Raw genomic sequence first — 20,455 nt, 5'->3', positions numbered from 1 at the left:
ACGTTTGACATTGCGAAACGTAACGAAGCACGGCAGGCTGAACCCGCTCGTTGTGTTTTGTGATTTTTCGGTGCTGAAATTCGCCAGGCTCGGTGGAAATTACGTTTCTGCTGGGAGGGCGCTGGATACCAAACTTTAGTCTGTGTTATCTGTACGCAAGGGTCGCGAATAATGTCCACGATGGAGCGCCATTCGACGTAAGTATTTGAATCCGTTTCGGGTCCCGAACGGAGAATCGCAACAATCGAAGGATTGCGTTATATTTTCGATCTTCTCCATGTGATTATTAACCGATTTTTTAATGGATTGTTGCATTAGTTCCGTAACGCCTGTTGCTCGGCAACCCAGCCTGGACGACATGAACCTGGATCAGTTCCTAAAGATATCAAACTACGAGGACACCGTGAAGCAGTTGGACATTTATTACGGGATCGGTAAGTGGAAAACGTCATTGGAAGTGAAAATGACGACTAATTGATATGTCCTTGATCAACACTTCGATCGTATTCTCATTTCGTTCTTCGTTTGTTTTCGTTAGTGAAGCGGCAGCTTCTTCAATTTCAAAGCCCGATCACCGGTCTGTTCCCGGTTCTCAGCACGGATCGTGAGGTAGGCAGTATACGAGACAGCGTGTACTGTGCCGCCGCTATCTGGAGCCTTTATCAGGCGTACCGGAGAATCGACGATGACCGAGGCAAAAGTTACGAGCTGGGACAATCGGCTGTTAAATGTATGCGAGGCATATTAGAGTGCTGGATTAAACAGGCCCATCGGGTGGAAAAGTTCAAGTCACGCCAGTGCGCAGTGAATGCATTGCACTGCAAGTTTCACCTCGACACGGGCGAGGAAATCTACTCCGACGAAAATTTCAACCATCTGCAGATCGATGTAGTGTCGATTTATCTCATTTTTCTGGTGCAAATGATAACGTCCGGGTTGCAGATAATTTACACTCAGGATGAGGTTGCGTTCGTGCAAAATCTCGTGTACTACGTCGAGCGTGCGTATCGAACGCCGGACTTTGGCATGTGGGAACGAGGATCAAAGTACAACGATGGCACGCCGGAAATTCATGCTTCCTCAATTGGCATGGCAAAATCAGCCCTAGAAGCTATCAACGGGTGTAATCTGTTCGGCGAGAAGGGTGCCTCGTGGAGCGTCGTGTACGTGGATATTGACGCGCACAATCGTAACCGCAGCATCTTCGAGACAATGCTGCCACGAGAATCGAGTTCAAAAGGTGTGGACGCATCGCTGCTACCGACGCTTTCGTTTCCCGCGTTCGCTTCCCACGAAGAACGGTTGGTGGACATGAGCAAGTTGAATGTTGTGCGGCGACTCAAGGGAAAGAAGGGTTTCAAACGGTTCAGTCGGGATGGATACTTATCGAGGCTAGAGGACAAAACACGACGGTACTACCACAAGGGAGAAATTAAAGACTTTGAGGGGTACGAGTGCGAGTGGCCAATGTTCTACACGTATATGATCATCGACGGAGTGTTTAAAAACAATCTGGAACAGATCGAAGAGTATCAGATGGAACTGCGAAAGTGTATGCACTCGGATAACAACGGCGGTAAGCGCTTCGTAACAAAACAAAAACTTTGTAGAAAGTTGTACAGAAGTCACTGAAAGTTTTCAATATTACAGATCCAGTCGTATCGATGTGCTACGCACCGGATGGAGATGGAATGTACACACGGGCCTCTTCGCAGTCTCTTTTTTTGTGGGGCCAATCGGTGTTCATTATCGCACAACTACTCACGGCTGGTTTGTTGCACATTAACGAGCTGGATCCGATCCGGCGATATCTACCATCTTACAACCGACCACGAAAAGGAGGACGTTATTCGGCTTTCCAGGTGAGTACAACAGTTTGTAGTTGCTGGCAAACACTGAAATATGGAAACACATACCACAACTTTAATATGGAGGACACATAATTGAAACGGGCTCAAAAGCACTACATATCGGGTTCTATATTTGGTACTTAGGTGATTGTACATGGGAGTATACAGCGAATGAATGAAACATGTAATATTTAATTGGTATATATATTCTTGTATTATGGGAATCGTTTTTTGCATACACCTAACACACGACATCACAAAAATGACTTGCTACTAATCCTTGCTTGTGATAAGATAAATTGATGAAACAATTGGCATATCACCACCTCTCTATTGTGGATTCCGTGCGTATTGGAGTTTTGGGATCAATTTTTGTACAATTGCTCGACGAATTACACAAATCACCCCTTCTCTTTTGAAAGATAAATCTTCTGTTTCTTTTTTGTTTTGCTCTGTGCATTCGATTGTTTCTTATCATCTTTCCTTTTTTCTTTTGTGCGCAACATCCTACCGCAAAGGCAAAACCGGGAATTGTAAGTAGCACCAGGCTGTGAACCAACATAGCGCACTGCTAGGAACGAATAGATTTTCTTATCGTTCCTTTATTTTTTACACGTGCAATTATTATCTATAGAATAGTTTCTCGTTTCGTCATATATGTCGTTTGTTCATGATCATGACAATTTACTAATTTTAGACGTTTCTTTAGTGCAAGGACATTCTAGCACAATCAGCAAAGTGACTATCAGGACACACGTAGAAAATATAGCCTTGCTAATGAATCGAAATTTGATGAACTATGATTGGCTTGCTTGTTAGAGTGAAAACAAAATCACCTAAATAACGTTCTCCATGCCATGCCATCAGTTATAACTAATGCATACCTAACAATTTTCGTTCATTTTTATTTTAGTATCGAGACGTAATTGTTAATGAAATCTTTCATTACGTCAGTCGTTTTTTTAAATGTATTTAAGCCATTTTCTCAGCGTGTACCATTTTTGTATTTTCTGTTATAAATTCGTACGACATCTAAGTACGAGTGCGCTGATGTATCGAATTTAATGAGTATCGCATTTTCTATTTTTCCAACATTTAACGCTTTTCACTCGCACTCGCGCGGACAGCGTACCAAAATCGGAAGTGTAAGTATTCGGAGCGTACCCTGTGGGGGGTACCTTTTATTGCTTTGCGCAGTTGTACCGCGAAGATGTAGGCTCCTACAGAACCGCGAGTCCAACTCTTTCGGATGCATTGTGCTTGCTTGCACGCTACGTTTGTATGCATTGCGGGAGCAGAAAGCCCAAAAAGCGATCAGAAGCAGTGTTTATTATTATAATTTTGTAACCTGTGTGCCGACCTGCATTCGATCACAACACTCATCCGCTGTACCTTTCACTCCTATCTTTGGACGCTGCGCCTGGACACTCGACGGTTCCGCATACTCGTACCGTGATTCCATCGAAATCGGCCGATCACTGGGTGGTTGGATGCATTCGTCCGGCCTCCCGTTTCACGACTGTAACGCGCGTTTACATGATCACTCATCGTGCCAATGCTTTCTCCTTTCGCTACATCTACATCTGCTGTGAATGCTTCGGATGGAATCGAAATGGACTGCGGTTTCCATATTTTTTTTTGTTGATTTCCGCCGACGTTTTTTTGTTGTTTGGTGTTACATGTATCATCTTTGATTATCCTTCGAATTTCGGTTGTTTGCCTCAGGCACTCGCCATGAATCGTCCAGTAACACCTCCGATCATTGAGGAGCGACAGGATCAGATATCGAATACATCCACTGAGCCATCGCGAGTAAATATCAATCCAAAGCGTTACCATTTTTCCTGATGTTGTAAAATGTACAAGCTGTCTCTTAAACCTTCGAGAAGTGTGTGGAATCGGAAAAAATAGGAATTATATCATTTTAAAATTTGCTCAAGGATCGTTTTTAAAATATCGGATATATGTTTAAGTTACTAACGTTATGTATTTCAAAATTATCTACTCATTCTGCTTGTTTCATACCATTTCCATGCAAGCTATAATCCGGGCATGAATGAAGAGACTCAATGAGTCTGAGTTTATCTAATTTAATCTGTCTTCTTTTTGTTTTAATAATCGTTATCAAATGGCTTTGTTACCAGCACTTTTAACAAGTATTCAGCTAATATAATTAAACAAAATAATTTAATTTGAAAATTATCAAATAAATAATCCCTAACCATCTGTCGTCCTGTTGCGGAATGAACTCTCTATGCTCGAACCTTCCACACTTTCTAATGCCATTCACACATCAGCATTTCCTTGTAATTAATATTGTACGTTTTCTTAATTTACACGACGTCCCTTTACGCTAAAGGGTACAGCAACGGATCTTGTGGTGCAAATCGTGCTGATCGCCGAATCGATGCGCCTTCAGGCTATGATGGCAACTTATGGCATTCAAACGCAAACTCCTCACGAGGTAGGTGGATCACGAACAAGTGGACCTGATTTTTGGTACCCTAATCAAAACACTGACTGACGATTCGCTATCTTCCTTAGGTTGAACCTGTTCAAATTTGGTCCTCGACGCAGCTCATCAACGTGTACCAGCAGTTGGGTGTAAATGATAAGATTGGACTCACCGGTCGTCCTCCACGCCCAGTCGGATCGCTCGGTACGAGCAAGGTGTACCGTATATGCGGTATGACCGTCCTGTGCTATCCGCTCATTTTCGAAGTGTCCGATTTCTACCTGTACCGCGACATGGCGCTGCTGATCGACGATATCAAAACGGAGCTGCAATTCGTCGGTAAATACTGGCGGCTATCCGGACGACCTACCGTGTGCCTGCTGATCCGCGAGGAGCATATGCGCGATCCGCAGTTCAAGGAGATGATTGATCTGTTGGCCATGCTGAAGAAGGGCTACTGTGACGATATGAAGGTTCGCATTGGTCGGCTGCAGAATCTAATTTCGAGCTCCTGCATTGAGCATCTCGACTTCATGTCCACCTCGGACCTGCCGGACGTCGGAGATACGGCGTTCGCGCAGATACACCACGACTACATCGGCTACCAAAGCTTAACGGATGTGCCGCGGGCACAATCATACCGGGAAAAAAAGATAACGGCCGCCGATTATTCAACCCGCTCAACACCGGACATCCTCGAGGCGCTGCGAAACACGGAGTCCATATTCCTGCAATGCCAACTGCTCGGTATTATCCTGCATCGTGAGGGCGCACACTACGAGCTGGCAGGCGAGTCGGTACACGTGCGGCTTACTGATCTTTACTATCGCGCTGGTACGTTGCGGTATTGGCGTGCGGTTCGCTACTGTAGTTCGTTGCTACGGCACATTGTGGATTCAATTTCACCCTTCATCACGACGTTGCTTGTCAACGGCAAGCAAATCACGGTCGGTGTAATTGGGCAGCGGGAGACGATCTTCGACAAACCGATGACACCCTCTGAGATCCAAAATGTGATGTACTCGACCGTACAACCCTACGACGTGGTACACGCGGTGCTGCAGCAGGAGGTGGTGCTTTACTGCGGTCGGTTGATCGCAACCAATCCCGACATCTTCAAGGGCATACTGAAAATTCGCGTCGGTTGGGTGCTGGAAGCGATGCGACACTATCTCACGATGAAAGGAGACGAAGGCGCGGACATCGAAAATTTGTCGCCCTTCCAAATTCGTCAGCTGCTACAACGAGTGCTCACCGTGAGTCAGTGGGCGAATGAAGATCAGTAAGTGAAAAGTGAATAATTTGCATTGCAATTGCGCAAGATGCGAATAATATTTCCGTTTACCTTTCAGTTTCAGCACGCTGCAGCGACGTCAGCTGGAAGGATGCTTGTGCCGAGTGCCAAGCTCTTTCTACAATCTGGTCTGGGACGTACTGGAACGTACGCCGCACGGTATCACCGTACAGGGCCACAACTTGCCCGCCATGCCGACGCTAACGAACAAGAGCCGCAGTGAGCTGTCGTTCTCGCTGCAAGTCGAGGAAATGTTGCACCAAATCACGCAACCCGAGCGACGCCAAATTGCCGTTGAGCTGCTGTGTATCGTAGCCACGATCTTGAGCCGCAATCCAGAGCTACGCTTCCAGCAAGTGTTGGATCTGGATCTGCTTCTAGAAGACTCGTTCACGATGTACTGCAAGGACCACAACCTGCAGCCGACCAAGGACATTTCTCCACTGTTTTCGCTCTCGTACTCGCAAACTACTGGCTATTTGGCCCGAGCCGCTGTGAATAGCGTGCTGCAGCGGTGCGCGCTTTCGACGGAAGATTTTGCCGATGACGTCGAAGATCACTGTCGCGTGCAGTAAAACAGAAAGTGCTTAATAGAAACTGTGTTTTGCCTTCGTGGCAAAAGCAACTGTTTTAAACGCTAGTTTTGTGTTGCCACCTTTAGTAGGATTTTGCTATAACGAACTTGTTGATGTTGTTTTTTAATGCGATCGACGAACAGCCCTTAAACTAGAAGCAATGCTAGCCCAATAATATTGCCGTTAACCATCCCGACACAGAGCGCGGGGCAGATTATCTTTATTGTAATCTCTCGTTATTGCATGACAAATAATGAAGCAATAAATTTTACGCAATCATGACAAATCAATGCTTTTATTGCATTACGATACGTGTTTCGAAGTCCGCTCTGGGTGAAGCTTGGTGGTGATATAAGATGATGTATTATCTTATCACAAGAGCAACAAAAATCCGAAGGCAGCACAAACCCGCGGGTAAGGAACTGCGAAGGGGCGAGTTGTTTAGTAAACAATTGAAAAACACGTGTAGTTTCGGATTCTGTTCGGTTTCCGAATGCCTAGGGAACGAACTTATGCGTAATGTTAAAAAAAACATCGAGGATTTTATTTGATTGCAAGAAAAAAGCTTTTCTTTGGTAACAAAATATTGTCGGATAAATGTAAATTTGCTTTAATACAACTAAATCACACTCAAATATAATGTGGACCAAAACTGTTCAAATAATGAGTTGATTAGCAAAATAGTTTGATTATAATATAAATCAATAAAACAAACATGATCACGTGTGATCGTATTGCTGTTTCTTGCTGATCAAAAAACAGTTAAAACATTACTTACATAATTGCATATGTTTAATGGTAGAGCTGTAATTATAGCGGAATGATGAATAATAAAAGATTTTCACATTCGATCGTGCAACATTTCATAAGCAAAATTTTACAAATGATCTGTGCCTTCAGCCCCGAAATTTTGAAAACCATCCATTTGGGAACGAATAAAGCCACGAACGTTCCTGGAGGGTTCATAGGCTGTCACATTTTGTTTACGTTTTTTGTCTAACTAACGTTTGTATATTTATGATTGTACTGATCGCGGAATGTTTCAAAAAGCTTTGCGAGTAATTGCTTCGTTTAGGTATAAAAATAATGAAAGGATGCGAATTAATTGAAATTAGTGTATCAACAGTGTCAAATGTAATCCATCAAATAGAACACCCATTGTAGGTGCTAATAACGACAGGAAATTGGCTATTTGTTTTGAAAAAACTCATCGCGGTTACCGGAATTAAAAAACCGCAAACAGATACGTCGAAGAAGTGAAACTGTTAAACAATGATAGAATTTGTAGTTTTATTATAATAAGAGAATATTTATCAATATTGTCCGCGTTGATAATCAAGGCACAGTCTAGGAAGCTTAGTGATGGCAGAGTTACAAGAACATTTAAACGAATTTATTTCACAAAATGCAAAAACTGAACGAACAATTAGGTGTGATCCGGATGGTATCAATTTTGAGCGTTTTGCCGCCCTGTGTGATCTTGCCGGGGCACCCGAAGAAATCTATAAATCGTTGTCTACTGCACTGTCGTGCCTGCGAAGCGCTGCTTCGAAAGAGGAGGAAAAATCCAGTGCAGCATCCACCATTGTAAAGGGTCTGATTGAGAAAACGTCCAAATTCGTCACCTTAGAGCAGTATACATGGTTAGCACGTACTACGATCGCTGCCCAGTTACTAAACAATTTGCCAGCGAATGTATCCATCTTGATCAGGAGACTAAGTTTTGCATTGGAAAGCATCGATCTGGCAGCTTTCAATCATACCCCGCATGTGGTACCTATAACACATATTTGTATAAAATTTAAATGAATTAATTTGCTCCTGTTGGATTGCTTTCTTTGCAGATCAACAACATAGCAAAATGTCTAAAGGAAGACATTCCCCTGAATGGAGTCGATCTGTTGTATATAATCAAGAAGCTTGCCATAGCAAACTCTCCAGTGCTCTATTACACTGCAGTGGCGCTTCTCTTTGCAGAGCTCCACACAGTCACACAACCAAGCACAAAAATTGAACAGTATCGCGTTCAAAGCGTGACTGAATTTCTGAATCACCTTGAGGTGCTGAACATGCAGTATCTGCAAATGCAGCGGCATAACTTGCGGGCCATTTACCATGTATTGAAATTAGTCAGCTTGTACCAGAACATGGTTGTTATGCGTCACGTTGGTACATCGAAAGCGGAGCTGATGATCGAACATAAAGGTTTGGCAGAATGTTTTCACGCAAGTATCGCTCAAACGGAAACATTACGCCAGTGGTTGGAAAATTCAAGCGGGGTCATACAGGTATTCGGCAACGATCAGGATGAAGATTTTTTAATCGTAAGTAAACACGCACCTATACTCAATCGCGGTCTGTATTAACAAACCCTTCCTTACAGCTGGCTGATTTACTGCAAGTGGACATGATTCCGCTGTTCGATGATTTGAAACAATCAGATGAGCTCGTGTGACATGCAATACTGATAGTAGATTATCACATCCATCTCATCCTTTTTTCGGAAAAATAAATATGGTTTAACGAAAAAATAAACATGGACTTTATTGAACATTTATTAAACAAATGGCCTGATTTGGCTTGATGTAAAAAATAGGAGTAAAATCGAAATATTGAATAGGATTGAGGAAACAACAAGCGAAACCGACGGTAACTTATGGTGGTCCGGCAGCTGAAATCCTTTCAGATTCCTGATTTATGTAATTAAGCATTAGCTCTGAAAATCGAAGATCTTAATATTCCGAATGTTATGTAAAAAAATGGTATAATAAAAAGATTAAAGGGAGGGCGAGATTTTCATTACATATTTTCCTACGACGAGGGTTTATCATGAAATGCGTCTGAATCATAGGTTCCTGGGCTCTCCTGTATTAATTCAAAGTCAGCACTACAACTTCCCAATAGAAGTTAGTATATAGACCGGCAACGAATGAACATATGTCCTTGAGAGCGAGAGTTTAAAGGTATTCCGAAAAGACATTGTTTACATCAACACTGAGCGAAGCGGATTAAACACAACGGACATTATTGCAAAAAAATGTGTTTTTAAATAGTTTGATGACTAGTTATTTGCAAAAAATGTATTTGAAATCGCAAGTGAACCTAAATTGAATATCCCACGGCAAGATGGTGTAATCCCGTAAGGAAAACGTAGAGATGTTGCACGAGTAACTTTTTAAGAATGCAAATAATTATTGAATTCAATAGCATGATTTCTCATGAATTTTCGTAGGCAATTCAATATTCCTGGATCGCAAGCTTATGAGGCAACGAAATTCTAACAATAGTACGCAAACTTCCAACGCTCGTCGCACGTGTTTCAAACATCGTACGTTCTTGCTTGACAACCGCTGATCTGCTCTCTCTGAACACGTGTTTTTGAATTCTCTCTCTCTCTCTCTCTCGCTCTCCCAATTAGCTGTTGTGGATTGCGAAACGCTCTCGAACCACACGCGGCCAACTGCGGTGGCTTTTGTTTAGTGAACCTCCGAGCGGTGCGGTCGTGCGTACGTGCGTGCCACTGTCGATCACTTGCGCCCTTAGGCGAAAGGGGAAACCATCAGTCTGGCCAAGCGGGGTGGGTGGTGGGTGGATTGCCAAGTGTCGATCGCGAGTGTGACCCCCGTCCCGGGAGGCGGCTTGGGAAACCCAAGAGGCAGAAAACGCGTGCGGTGAGTGAGAATAAGCAGTGGCGTTTCACATTGTCCGAAAATCAGTGCGTCCTCCACGCAGTGGTTGCGTATTTCCGCTTTTGGGGGACATTTTTCGGCTGCTGGAATACCACCAAACGGGGGCGTTGGATGCCGCGAGTGTGTGTTTGTGTGTACCGGTGCGGGAAGAAGCCTTACTTGACGGAAAAGAAAGGCAAATGTCAGTGTCCTTTTGACTGGACGGGTGGCTACAAACGCACCAGAAGCGGTGGGTTTTGCGTCGGTATGTGGCGCTAATGGTGGTGTGCTGTTGCTTGCGAACGGATCGGGCACGGTGACGGTGGCAGTGTGCTAGAACGGGCGTAGTATTCGTTACCTTGAGATTGGCGTCGGGCGTTTGCATCGAATCGAATCCGCGCTGTACCGTTGTTTTTTGCTTTTGCTTTTGTTTTAGCTGTGGCGTCGCGTATTTTCACCCCTTTTTTTGTTTGTTTGACTGCATGTTTGAGTGACGCGCGTGAAGGTGTCTCGTGGTAAAATAAATAATAAAAAATATGGCATCGATCGAGCAAGATCGTTCGAAAGGCCGGTCCGTGTGTAGTCTGACAGGTGAATCGCGCGACAGTGAGCATCAAATGATAGCGTAATCATGAAAAAAATGCAACAAATGCACTGTTCCAACGTCGGCTGGTTGTCAGTGCAACAAATCCAACTCCGGGAACGAATTAAAAGGAATGCGTCACTGGGCGAAGAGGCGTGGTGGAGTTTTGCGAAGAGAGGGTGCTATTTTCATCCGACGTGACAACTATTCGTGATTAGTGTGTGCACGTGCGCGAGAGTATTTCGCTTCTCTATTTGCTGGTGATTCAATCGGCTTCTGTGCCCCGGGTATATAATATTTATTTATTGTTTTACTGCAAAAGCCGCCATCGCTCACTAATGCGCCGTGAAGATCGCTTGCATTCGTATTCGTTGCATTATCAGGGCTTCGGCAGCTGAATCCTGATCAAGTGCAGTGATCGGCAATCGTTTTTGGTTCAAACAGGCTTACCACATCCATCGTAGAGCAACAGAAAGGAAGTCAAATTTAATCTATAAAAACGAATGCATTATTCGCTTAATATAAGTTTGCTTCGTGTAACGTGAATATTGATTACGTTTCGTATATCTACATTTTCAACTATTCATTTGGACAGCTGTTCTTACGTAAAATAAAGTTTCAACAGGATTGTGTGTTAAATATAAAATCAGCCTTCTAACGTTTCACAAGAGTCATAGTTGATGACGCTGATGAGGAATTATTTCGAAAATTTATTTTCACCAGACTAACAGGGCAATTGCTTAAGCAGGTGTATGCAAGAGAAAAACTGTACTAAATTATTGTTTGGGTTTTGACCATTCCGACGATATATTACATAATTATGTGTTTTGAGTGCACGACATCACCGCCAGTCGCAGGAACGCTAATCCCCCCCGTGATTCGTCGTTTTCACAACCAAATACTGCCAGAAACATTTGATGGGGTTTTTGTTAGGAAACATAATCCCAGACTATTTTGCTAGCAACACGAGTTTCTTCCTTCGGCTGCATGAACGAAAGCAACGAAACAGTTGCCAGCACGTGTTCGACACCCTTGTGCCTTTGTTGTCGAAGATCCTTTTAGTACTCCCATGTCCAAACCGTCTTTGAAATATGTTTGGCTAAAGGATCAAGTGTTGCGTGCATCATAAATGACGACAAAATGTGCCGTAGCACTTTTGTGAGTTTATAACGAGGTAAAATTGTGCGTGTCAGTTGTGTGAAGGACCATTTGTAATAGGGCACCGACCAACTTATCAGTTAGATGGTAACTATCCTATCAAATATTTTAGAGGTCCCTCAATTTGGCAAAGAGCGTGTAGTAATCGCTCGTAATCGATAATCGCGTAGTAGGATTCGGCCACTAAAATCGCCGTTTTAAATCGGACTCGCACGTCGTACGCGAAGGGGAGTACGGTTCAGTTGAAGGTAGGGTTAGGGTTGTTGAATTGTTTAGATTAGTAGGTATTTAGTAAACATTGTTCGCGTTCTGCGCACGTGCCCCGTGTTTCGCCTCTAACACGTAGTAACCCAGTAAAATGTGTTTTCGCAGTATTTTTAATCAATTTTTTGATTGGATTTTGTTAATCGAAACAATGTATCTTGTCGGGCAAACTCTGTTAAATTATTTTTTAATCCCTTGTTTTATCGTGATTAGGTGGAATGTGTCTAAGCTCGATTCCTGGAAATGTGCTATCTGTAACCTTTTGTCAAAAAACCGTAAGCTTACAGCTAATCTAGTTTTGTGCGTATATTATCATGACTTTTACGTAGCCCTCTTCTTCAACGTACGCAAGTAGTGCGTAAGTGGATAAGCTAGAAGTGGGAAACGGGGTGCAAAAGGGCAAACTGATCAAGGGCGAATGAAAACCTTGCGTCATGAAGGTCGTTCCATTAGAATAGATAGCAACGTGCGCGATCGAGCGCTGCGTTCTTGAATGAAGCTAGAAACGGATGCCATCTTCTCCAGTGGGGAATGTAACGCAATGTTGCCTGCTTTAATCGTTCGCCAAACAAATGCCTCTTGGTGGATTGTGTGCCGCAGCCATATTAACGCCGATCTGCAAATCGCCATCGATAATGAGCTCGTTTTTTTATTTCAATTTTATTTTAAAAGATATGTAATATTCACATTGCGCTTTAAATTTTTTTTTGGTCCGATAGCACTCATTTCGGCTTTAAATTGGGATTATTAACGCAATTCGTTTTTTTTATCACAATTTTGCGCCTTTTTTGCTAGATAAGATAATTTTCGCAAAGCTACCATCTATACTTGAAGTCTATCTAAAGCTACTTGCGAATTGCTAATTGCGAATTGCGAATTGCGAATTGCTAATTGCTTAAATTGCGATTAGCTATCGCTAAGATATGCATCGGAAAGCTGAAAGAGACACTGTCTTAATTTAATCTCAATACTACAATTCAGGTATCAGCGTAAATAAATGGGGGCAAAAAAATAAAATTATTATGTGCTGGGGTCCAGTACGTAATTTACGGTCCGTTACGATTATAACACAATGAAAACTTCATTTTCAGCAAAGCAATAAATTAGTTGATATGGTCTTAGAGATCTGGTCTTTTGATTTTTTTTTAATCATTTTGCAATTGATTACTGATAAATCTTACGCACAATCTTCTTTATCTGACCTGCCGTTTATAGCGTGATGCGTGCCAGATGAATTTTCAGCAGGTGCATATGTACAGTTATTTTTTTGCGAAAATGTAACCATTTATGGTATTATGCAATGGTTTACATGCAATAATTGCAAATATAATTTAGTTGATTTTATATGAAAAAATCCGCCATATCACGGATTTGTATGAAAATACGAGTGCAATGCTCATAACGTGGTGCTGTTTCTTATCAATCTTTCCGTTGTTCTACCTGTACGATTTCCTCTGAAGTTGTGCCGCTCAAACACGTGCCTAATGTCGCCCGATAAAACAAAACCATTAGTGTTTGCTTCGTGCTGCAGTCTACACGCGTGGCTGTGTGAATTTTTGGACATAAGGCCGATCCAATAAAAAGGTACTGTTTCGAAATAAAAGCAAACGGCTCTTCCCACGCTCGGTTACACTCTGGCAATGGATCGTACGAAATTTTCACGTGGGGAAAGTTTAAAAAAAAACACCGACACAAAAAAAGAGAACGCAAACGCGCTTGAGCACACACTCTCCTCAATTCGGGTGCATCAGCGAAGAGACAACCGTTGTTGATTGCTTCCTTATGTCTGTTAGTGAAGCTGGTGTAAAAACGACGTTGTGCCATGAAGCGCACCGTCGAAGTGTTTTGGGGGAGTGAAAATTTGACCCGAATGGTTGTGGCCGTCTGTGCGAATAATGGGAAATTCCGTGGTCCAGTTTTCCAGCTGCTTTGTGTTTGAAAGTGTGTAATGGAAGTGCCTGTTTTTTTGAGTGAAAATTTTACACAACATACAAAAAAAAACACTCCAAAAAGTGCCGAGTTTTCAGTGTGTTGCTGTGTTAACCGTACAGGAGGTATCTTCGTTGCCCTGGCAACGGAAATTTGTTTGAATTAGAAATCGCACACACACACGTCAGTAGTAGTAGGCAGGACGTGCTGAGTGTAGTGTGAGTGGTCCTTGGATGCCAATCGCAATCATAATGCCAAAAGAGGAAGCTGCCGAGTTTTGCGAGAAAAACGTGCAGTCACCGTGAAAAGGAAGCGAGGTGAAATTTTTCACGAAAAAGTAAGCCAACTCGTCAGGGTCTGTGCGTGCGTGTATGTGTGTAGCCGTGTGTGTGTGTGTGTGCGTGTGTGCCAAGTGGTCAATGAAAGGAAGTGCATTCGGTTGGGGGTGGTTGGATAGAAATACTGCTCCGTAACTGGTGTGGTTTTTTTTCGGATTTCGGAGTAGTGCACGATACCGGATGGAGCAAGGCTAGGCTCAGAAGGATCTCTAAGGATACACATCATCAACCGACATATTCATCTAGCTACAAGTCATCCCACGGTTGGTCGACTTATGCGCCACCATCTAGTAGGTGAGTTAAATTTATCCCTTATTCCAACCACAAACCTGGGAAATCGCCATTACGAAAGATAAAACGCACCAACAGTGGAATGATTTCCATCACCTCCAGGGAAAGGGAGTTCAGGTTTTGCATTCGATCCGCGGTTGCTCCACCATCAAAGCAGCTGGATGCCGATGTTTTGCCAGTGTTTATGTGAAGTTGTCCACGGATTCACCGGGTGGAGCAGTTTTGATTCTGGTCGGTAATTTATGGCTTCTTTCGAACCCAACTGCCGGCACATGGTTCGATGGCGAATCAGAGGAAGAATCGAACGGCTCGTGTGCCGATTGAGGGGATTATAATGCGTTATTTATCGCCCGGTACCGGTTTATGATGTAAACCGTCAGCGAGAAGGGGTTTTTGTGCATTCATCTGCGATATGAAGTTCTTTTCAAACACGCAATCTGTTTATAACTCCCGTAAGGTTAAGGAGAATTTCATCGGGGGTTCTGTTTGTTCAAAAAAAAAAATACAACAAAAAAGAACACAGGAAATATGCTCCTTAATGTGTTTACGCTAGATTGTTGTCTCTTTACACAAAGGGAAGGTGTTTAGCTTAAGATTGAAAGACTTAAATTGGTTCCGTGTGCGATTTGATGGATACATTCATAATTCATTGATGTAAGCGTGTCATTTTCCGACATATTGTAGTCAGTCGCAGGTTTGAACTTCTCTCAAGCGGAACTTGACTTCGTTGTAAATAATAAAGCAATTTCCCGACTGAAGGTGAATCATTTTGAGGTATGGCTGGGTATAATGTATGATACTTTCCCTGGTTGTTTTTCGCGCGGTACGCTACTTGTTGCTTTTCGTGGCTTCAAAAGGTGATAATCGAAAGGCCAATAGGTTTCAGATTCGCGAAATGATGTGTAGTTGCTGCTAAAAAATTGTTTCCAACGCATCCTCAGTAGTTGATTGCCCAAACGATTCACGAGGACGGTCTAATTCAACGTTTAAGCGTGTCCAATCGCTTCCACCTGACAGATGGGATTGATAAATTGCTATCTGTCGGTTTGCTACCGATTAAATTTTAAAAACAATATTTTCCTCCATAAATTATCCGCATGGGTGATGAGCCATTCTTCTACATTTCCGCTTGAGAATAAGAGCAATTTGGAGGTCCAAAAGCTAACTCAAGCTGACAGTTTTATCGGTTTCCGAACGTACGCGGAATCTGATGGTTCTGCTAACATAGTGGTTAATTATTCGAGCATGAACCGATCGAGTCTACTGCGTCCGTTGCAACACGTTGTTTTTGTGGCATGTTCTTGAAGACGAAAGACTATTTTTACACACGGAAAGCGAGAGTGACCTCATCTGCCAGGAGTAAACGATGAGAGGACGGTCCACGAGATTCTGCCTTCGAATAGTAGAAACGGAGATGCCTGAGAACACGATGTCGCGTAGGAAATAATATTTACATCAACATGTTATGATGTCTGTAAATTGTAATGCGCTAAAATGAAAGCGTTGTAGAGCTGTCTGTTTTGAGCATTGCAGATCGGTAACGGTGCTGAAGTTGCATGCATAATATTGGCTGCGCTTTTTGAATCATGGGTGTGGTAGATGAGTTTTGGTCTTGTGGTTTACATGAATTAAATATAACTTCAGATCGATTGTTGTTCATTTCTGTACGTTTTATGCGATACTGGGTGTGGAAGAAGATCATTCCTTTAAACTTATTGTAACGAAGTCATTTCATTTATAATTGGGAGCGATTGTTGCACGAAACTTATGTGCTCGAAATGTTGGAAATATGTGGCCTTAATTATGGCATTGTTCAAGTGTAGCGAAATTAATATTTTGTGTGTGTTTGATGATGGAAAACATTACAACATTGACGTCATAAATATAAAAAAAATACACATTTGAACACCAGAATGCGATAAACCCACGTACAAAGAACCATTCATGGATGGCATGAAAGCCGTTACGGACCTTCCTCAAGATTTTCGTTTGGATCACATAAAACCGCAAAACATCCTACATGTGCCCCCGGCTCGTTGCGTTCAGAAATACACCAATGTTCGTGTACGTATATTTATGTATTCCCTTTGCACGTGCGATGCTTTGAGGTTTCGCTGTTTGCACTGGTGACCGAGTATCATGTTTCCTTCGCTCTCTTTCGATCAGACCAGTTCGCCATAAACACCCATGTGGCCTTGCCTTGAGTCTGGTCTCTGGCGGTGCATGCGATGCACAAAACCGGATAGCAATGTATCGATAGTGGCGAGGATGGAGCGGTGTGCTTGATGTCGCGACAGCTGTCTGTGAGACGATCATCATCAACCCCTACATGATGTGCAGGAGGAATAGAGCAGCAAGTTGACTAGCCCCCACCAGAGTCCCTCACAGTCAGCGAGTTTGTGAGGGTTTTTTTTTTGGTTTCAGCGAACAAAAAGTACGTCTTCAATGAAACGCTCTTTTTCCAGTGGAGTGCCGGGTGGGTTTTCGCTGGGTTTAAAAAAAAAGGCGACCGATTGTTCCGAGCCGAAGGTTGGCTTCATTTGATGCCCTTAGGGTGGGTCGGTTTCTTTAGGCTTCTTTTTTTTCGGCTGTTTAAACAGAAGCCTAATCGATATCGCAACGAACGGGTTATTTGTTAAAAGCGAGAGAGAGAGAAAACTAGTTCCTACATTCTTCACAACATGAACGAGTATTGGGGCAAGGACAACTGTTGTTGGGGGAAAATTTGCGAACATTATCTCGAACGCTTGATTCGGCAATATCGGTTCCCACTGGCGTTGATGATTGATTAGTGGAAGTAATTGAAAGTGGCTATTTGTTGCAGTTAAGTTTGATTGATGTAGCCGGACACTTTTTGATCTTGGGTGCCGTCAAAAGAAGCGTGAAACCTAATGTGACACATTAATGGGCATTTACAAACATTTCGTCACCTTGTCGGCATTGTAAGTGGGGTATGTTTGTTTTTGAAGTTTGCTCCCGTTGTAACTGGTTTGCTACCGTTATCTTGAAGGTCGGTAGCTGTTTGTTAATCGACAAATATTGAATTGCAGGGTGTTGATCGCTATTGCATTTTAAACTACAACAATTCAACTTGTAGTTGCTAGTAGGACAATATACAATTGTAATTAGAATTCAAGTCGTAGAAGTAAGTAGGTATTATTTGAAAAATGGAAAAACTAGAATTAAATTGAAATTTATTAAATTCGCTTTACACGTTTTCTGAGCTGTATGTGATTGTCCAGTTAGACCTAGTTCTGTAGCATTGCCATCAACCTTTCGAAATGCATCCACATTGAGTAATTCTTCGCTTATCAGGGCTTCATAGCGGTCCCAAGACAAGAAAGTCGGCAGCATTAAGGCGATAAACGGCGCACAATGTGTGCTTGATTCTGAATTCATAATTCATCAAAGCGTGAAGACGAAGAAACCCGAGCAACCCTCTTGAATGTGCAATTGTTTGACTCGTCTGCGAGGGCATTCGGGATTGGTGGGTCACCGTTTTAAACTGTTCCACACTCCGGGTGTAAACGTCGCAGTATGGACACTTTGTAATGCACTTCACTTACACGAAACGTTGGATTCTGAATCGATAGTATTGATTCGTCGACATGTTTGGGGTCGCTTTTCGTACTGCTTTCATTTCTGCTGCATGATTGTAGAAAAATACGCCACGGAACAACTAATCGTTGACATGCCATACTTGGCTGCCGTGAATGTGTTGTGATATTGTTCCTGCTCCAGAAATGCCGCCATGCAGCGTTAAATGACAACTATCAACCCTCGGGGAATCCAATGTCAAGGGTGTTAGCTGAAACCACGGCACGAATGATAACCTTTCGTTGTGAGGAGAAGGTGAAAAACGCCGTCGGTTCTCCTTTAATAAAACGTAAATCGAGCCGACGTTTATCATCGTTAGCACCACTACATGGGAACGGTGAATACTCCAAGCAGGTCATTTCTTCCAAGTTACCCCCATAATCGGCTGTTCGGCTATTGATTTGCATAAACCGGCTAGCAAAGATTGGGTTGCAGAGCTCCCGTAGCATACATTTTTCATTTCGCTTCGTTGCGACGCCTTTTTCGAGAGCATTGAGACGTGATTTTCATTCGCTCGTTGCTTATGTTGCGGTTTTGTTAAGCTTATACTGCTGGGGTTGTTGTGCATGCGTCCAGCAAGTCGCGATGCTTTGCTCGTGATGATGATGTCATCAGCTGATTAGCGGTGTGGGTATTTTTTTCCTCTCGCACAACGACACCAGCAATTTTTAGTGCGCGGAGTGAACTTCCAGACCGTATTATGGTGAGGAAAGCTGTTGAAAGGTGGGAGTAAGGCTAACCCAACTAGTCGAGATTAGTTTTTGTTGTGTTATCTGTTCTTGATACTATTGTAGCAGCGCCGTGGCGTTTTGTGTTATGCTTTATTGCATTCTGTAAACGATAGCGTAAATGGGCGTTTATTGTGACGTTTTTACCTTAGTAGTGTACTTTTAGATCTTTATACTCGTTTGATGGTTGAAAATTTGAAAATGTGAACAAACACTTGAACAAGTTAATGATTCAATTCATAATTTGAACAGTTTCACTCAATATTGACAACCATTTTGAGACGCGCGTTGAAATATATGCCAGTCAATTATCTAACCTTCGACACTGATGCATCAGGTCTGATATGAGGGCGACATATGAGGGCTACATGCGTACCATATATCTGACAGCCTCTTCCCAAAGCATGTTCACGATGGAAGATCATTTAGCGGACTTATTCACTGTCGCGATAATGGATGGTTCGAGGAATTTTTTCTCTCACAAACCCCGAGCCGCTCCCCGTGCGATGAATTATTCGACCATGATGTCATGCACTTTTTCCTTCCGCGAGTCTGCTTCCGTTTGGGTGTTCCGTTTGCCGTTTCTATTTCAGAACGTTTTCCTCCCATCGTGTTCGGGATGGGCGAATGCTGCAACTGCTTTTTTTGCGCGCACGAAAGGGTGTTTAAAAATCAATGAAAACATCACACACGCAGAGCATTTGTTTGGATTGGAGAGCGAAAATTTTGTCACTTGCCTGCTTTGCTAATTCCAAAATGGAATTCTCGTATCGGTAATGAACATTTTAGAAAGAAAAAAACACTCGCTGAGTGCACCCCGCCTTCTATTCATCACGGGTTTCGTTTGTGGGTCGAAATCGAAAAGGATCATGTCAGGGATTTTGCATAAATGAACTCCCGGTGGTTCCTTCCAACCGTTGCGCGTTGGCCAATCCTTTTTTAATCCCCGTGATGATCAACGAGCACGGCAACACGCAATCGGAGGGGTTGTTGGCGTGTTAACCTCGTTCGCCAAATTCCTCTACTGTAACGCGCAATGCTACCTCTCGGTAATAAGACTTTGACTTTGATAAACTCGGTTGCCATCAGTTCCACACACGCGCACGTGCGCTCCTCAACAACATTATCGCTCCGAAAACGTCACTAAACCTTGGTTAATTAATTCGCGAGCAGAACTGGCATGACGAGCGGGGCGTGATCGTAGTCAGCAGGGAAGGAGATTGATATGAAGAAAATATATATGAAAAGCGAGGCGGAAATTAGCCGTGCTCAAGGTGTCGAGAGGATTATGCAAAAAAAAAAAACAAGCTAAACGTATCTCGCTTCTTTGAGCTAATGCCTCTCGTTTCGCTCCTAATTACGCTAATGATATGCATGCATGCTGATAGCTCATCAACCACCGGCTCTTTGCTGGAGCTGTATTCAGTCGCGTGCATTAGATATGAGCTGAGCGCATGGTGGCCGCAAAGATAGCGAAACCGCCCATTTCAGTGGGGTTCTGCTAAAACGTGCCCTGTTTGCGTGCTGTTCAGTGACCGTGGTTAGAAATCATCTTTTAGGTGGAAAGAAAAAAAATCTACCCAACCTGACCATGGACTTGTGATATTGTCTCAATGTCGTTGGGTGTTGGGAGCTGTTGGTGGGAGAATAATTTGTTAATTTATCCCAATCCCGCTTACCTGAGGTGTATAATCAATTCGCATAATATGTATGTATACTTTAGGC

General features: G+C 43.0%; 3 protein-coding genes across 3 annotated transcripts in view; all 3 read left to right on the top strand.

Moving 5' to 3' along the window:
* The first annotated feature begins 171 nt into the window (after positions 1-171).
* Positions 172-6,454, top strand: LOC128722661 (probable phosphorylase b kinase regulatory subunit beta). Its single transcript, XM_053816338.1, has 10 exons — positions 172-197; positions 319-434; positions 539-1,576; positions 1,651-1,862; positions 2,369-2,383; positions 2,978-2,995; positions 3,576-3,662; positions 4,210-4,314; positions 4,395-5,587; positions 5,658-6,454. The coding sequence occupies exons 1-10, from the start codon at positions 172-174 to the stop codon at positions 6,172-6,174; spliced, it is 3,327 nt and encodes a 1,108-aa protein (XP_053672313.1). The 3' UTR covers positions 6,175-6,454.
* A 1,082-nt stretch (positions 6,455-7,536) lies between these two features.
* LOC128726985 (uncharacterized) lies at positions 7,537-8,629 on the top strand. Its single transcript, XM_053820842.1, has 3 exons — positions 7,537-7,947; positions 8,019-8,498; positions 8,558-8,629. The coding sequence occupies exons 1-3, from the start codon at positions 7,537-7,539 to the stop codon at positions 8,627-8,629; spliced, it is 963 nt and encodes a 320-aa protein (XP_053676817.1).
* A 5,720-nt stretch (positions 8,630-14,349) lies between these two features.
* The window catches only part of LOC128726538 (piezo-type mechanosensitive ion channel component), a 31,251-nt gene continuing 25,145 nt past the window's right edge, over positions 14,350-20,455 (top strand). Inside the window, exon 1 of the mRNA XM_053820353.1 lies at positions 14,350-14,408. The gene's annotated coding sequence lies outside the window, so the exon portion shown is untranslated. The remainder of the gene's footprint in view (positions 14,409-20,455) is intronic.

Source organism: Anopheles nili, chromosome 3, assembly GCF_943737925.1.
Source record: "Anopheles nili chromosome 3, idAnoNiliSN_F5_01, whole genome shotgun sequence".
NCBI classification, from domain to species: domain Eukaryota; kingdom Metazoa; phylum Arthropoda; class Insecta; order Diptera; family Culicidae; genus Anopheles; species Anopheles nili.
Note: the sequence above shows the minus strand (reverse complement) of the source record. Positions and strands in the feature narration are given on the sequence as shown.

What these genes read in the sequence shown, in the direction of transcription:
- LOC128722661 (XM_053816338.1), top strand. Translation starts at nt 172, where the DNA reads ATGTCCACGATGGAGCGCCATTCGAC. An exon ending in AAACGCAAACTCCTCACGAG is followed by an intron (nt 4,315 to 4,394) that starts GTAGGTGGATCA and finishes TATCTTCCTTAG; the next exon opens with GTTGAACCTGTTCAAATTTG. An exon ending in CAGTGGGCGAATGAAGATCA is followed by an intron (nt 5,588 to 5,657) that starts GTAAGTGAAAAG and finishes TTTACCTTTCAG; the next exon opens with TTTCAGCACGCTGCAGCGAC.
- LOC128726985 (XM_053820842.1), top strand. Translation starts at nt 7,537, where the DNA reads ATGGCAGAGTTACAAGAACATTTAAACGAATTTATTTCACAAAATGCA. An exon ending in TCAATCATACCCCGCATGTG is followed by an intron (nt 7,948 to 8,018) that starts GTACCTATAACA and finishes CTTTCTTTGCAG; the next exon opens with ATCAACAACATAGCAAAATG. An exon ending in AGGATGAAGATTTTTTAATC is followed by an intron (nt 8,499 to 8,557) that starts GTAAGTAAACAC and finishes CCTTCCTTACAG; the next exon opens with CTGGCTGATTTACTGCAAGT.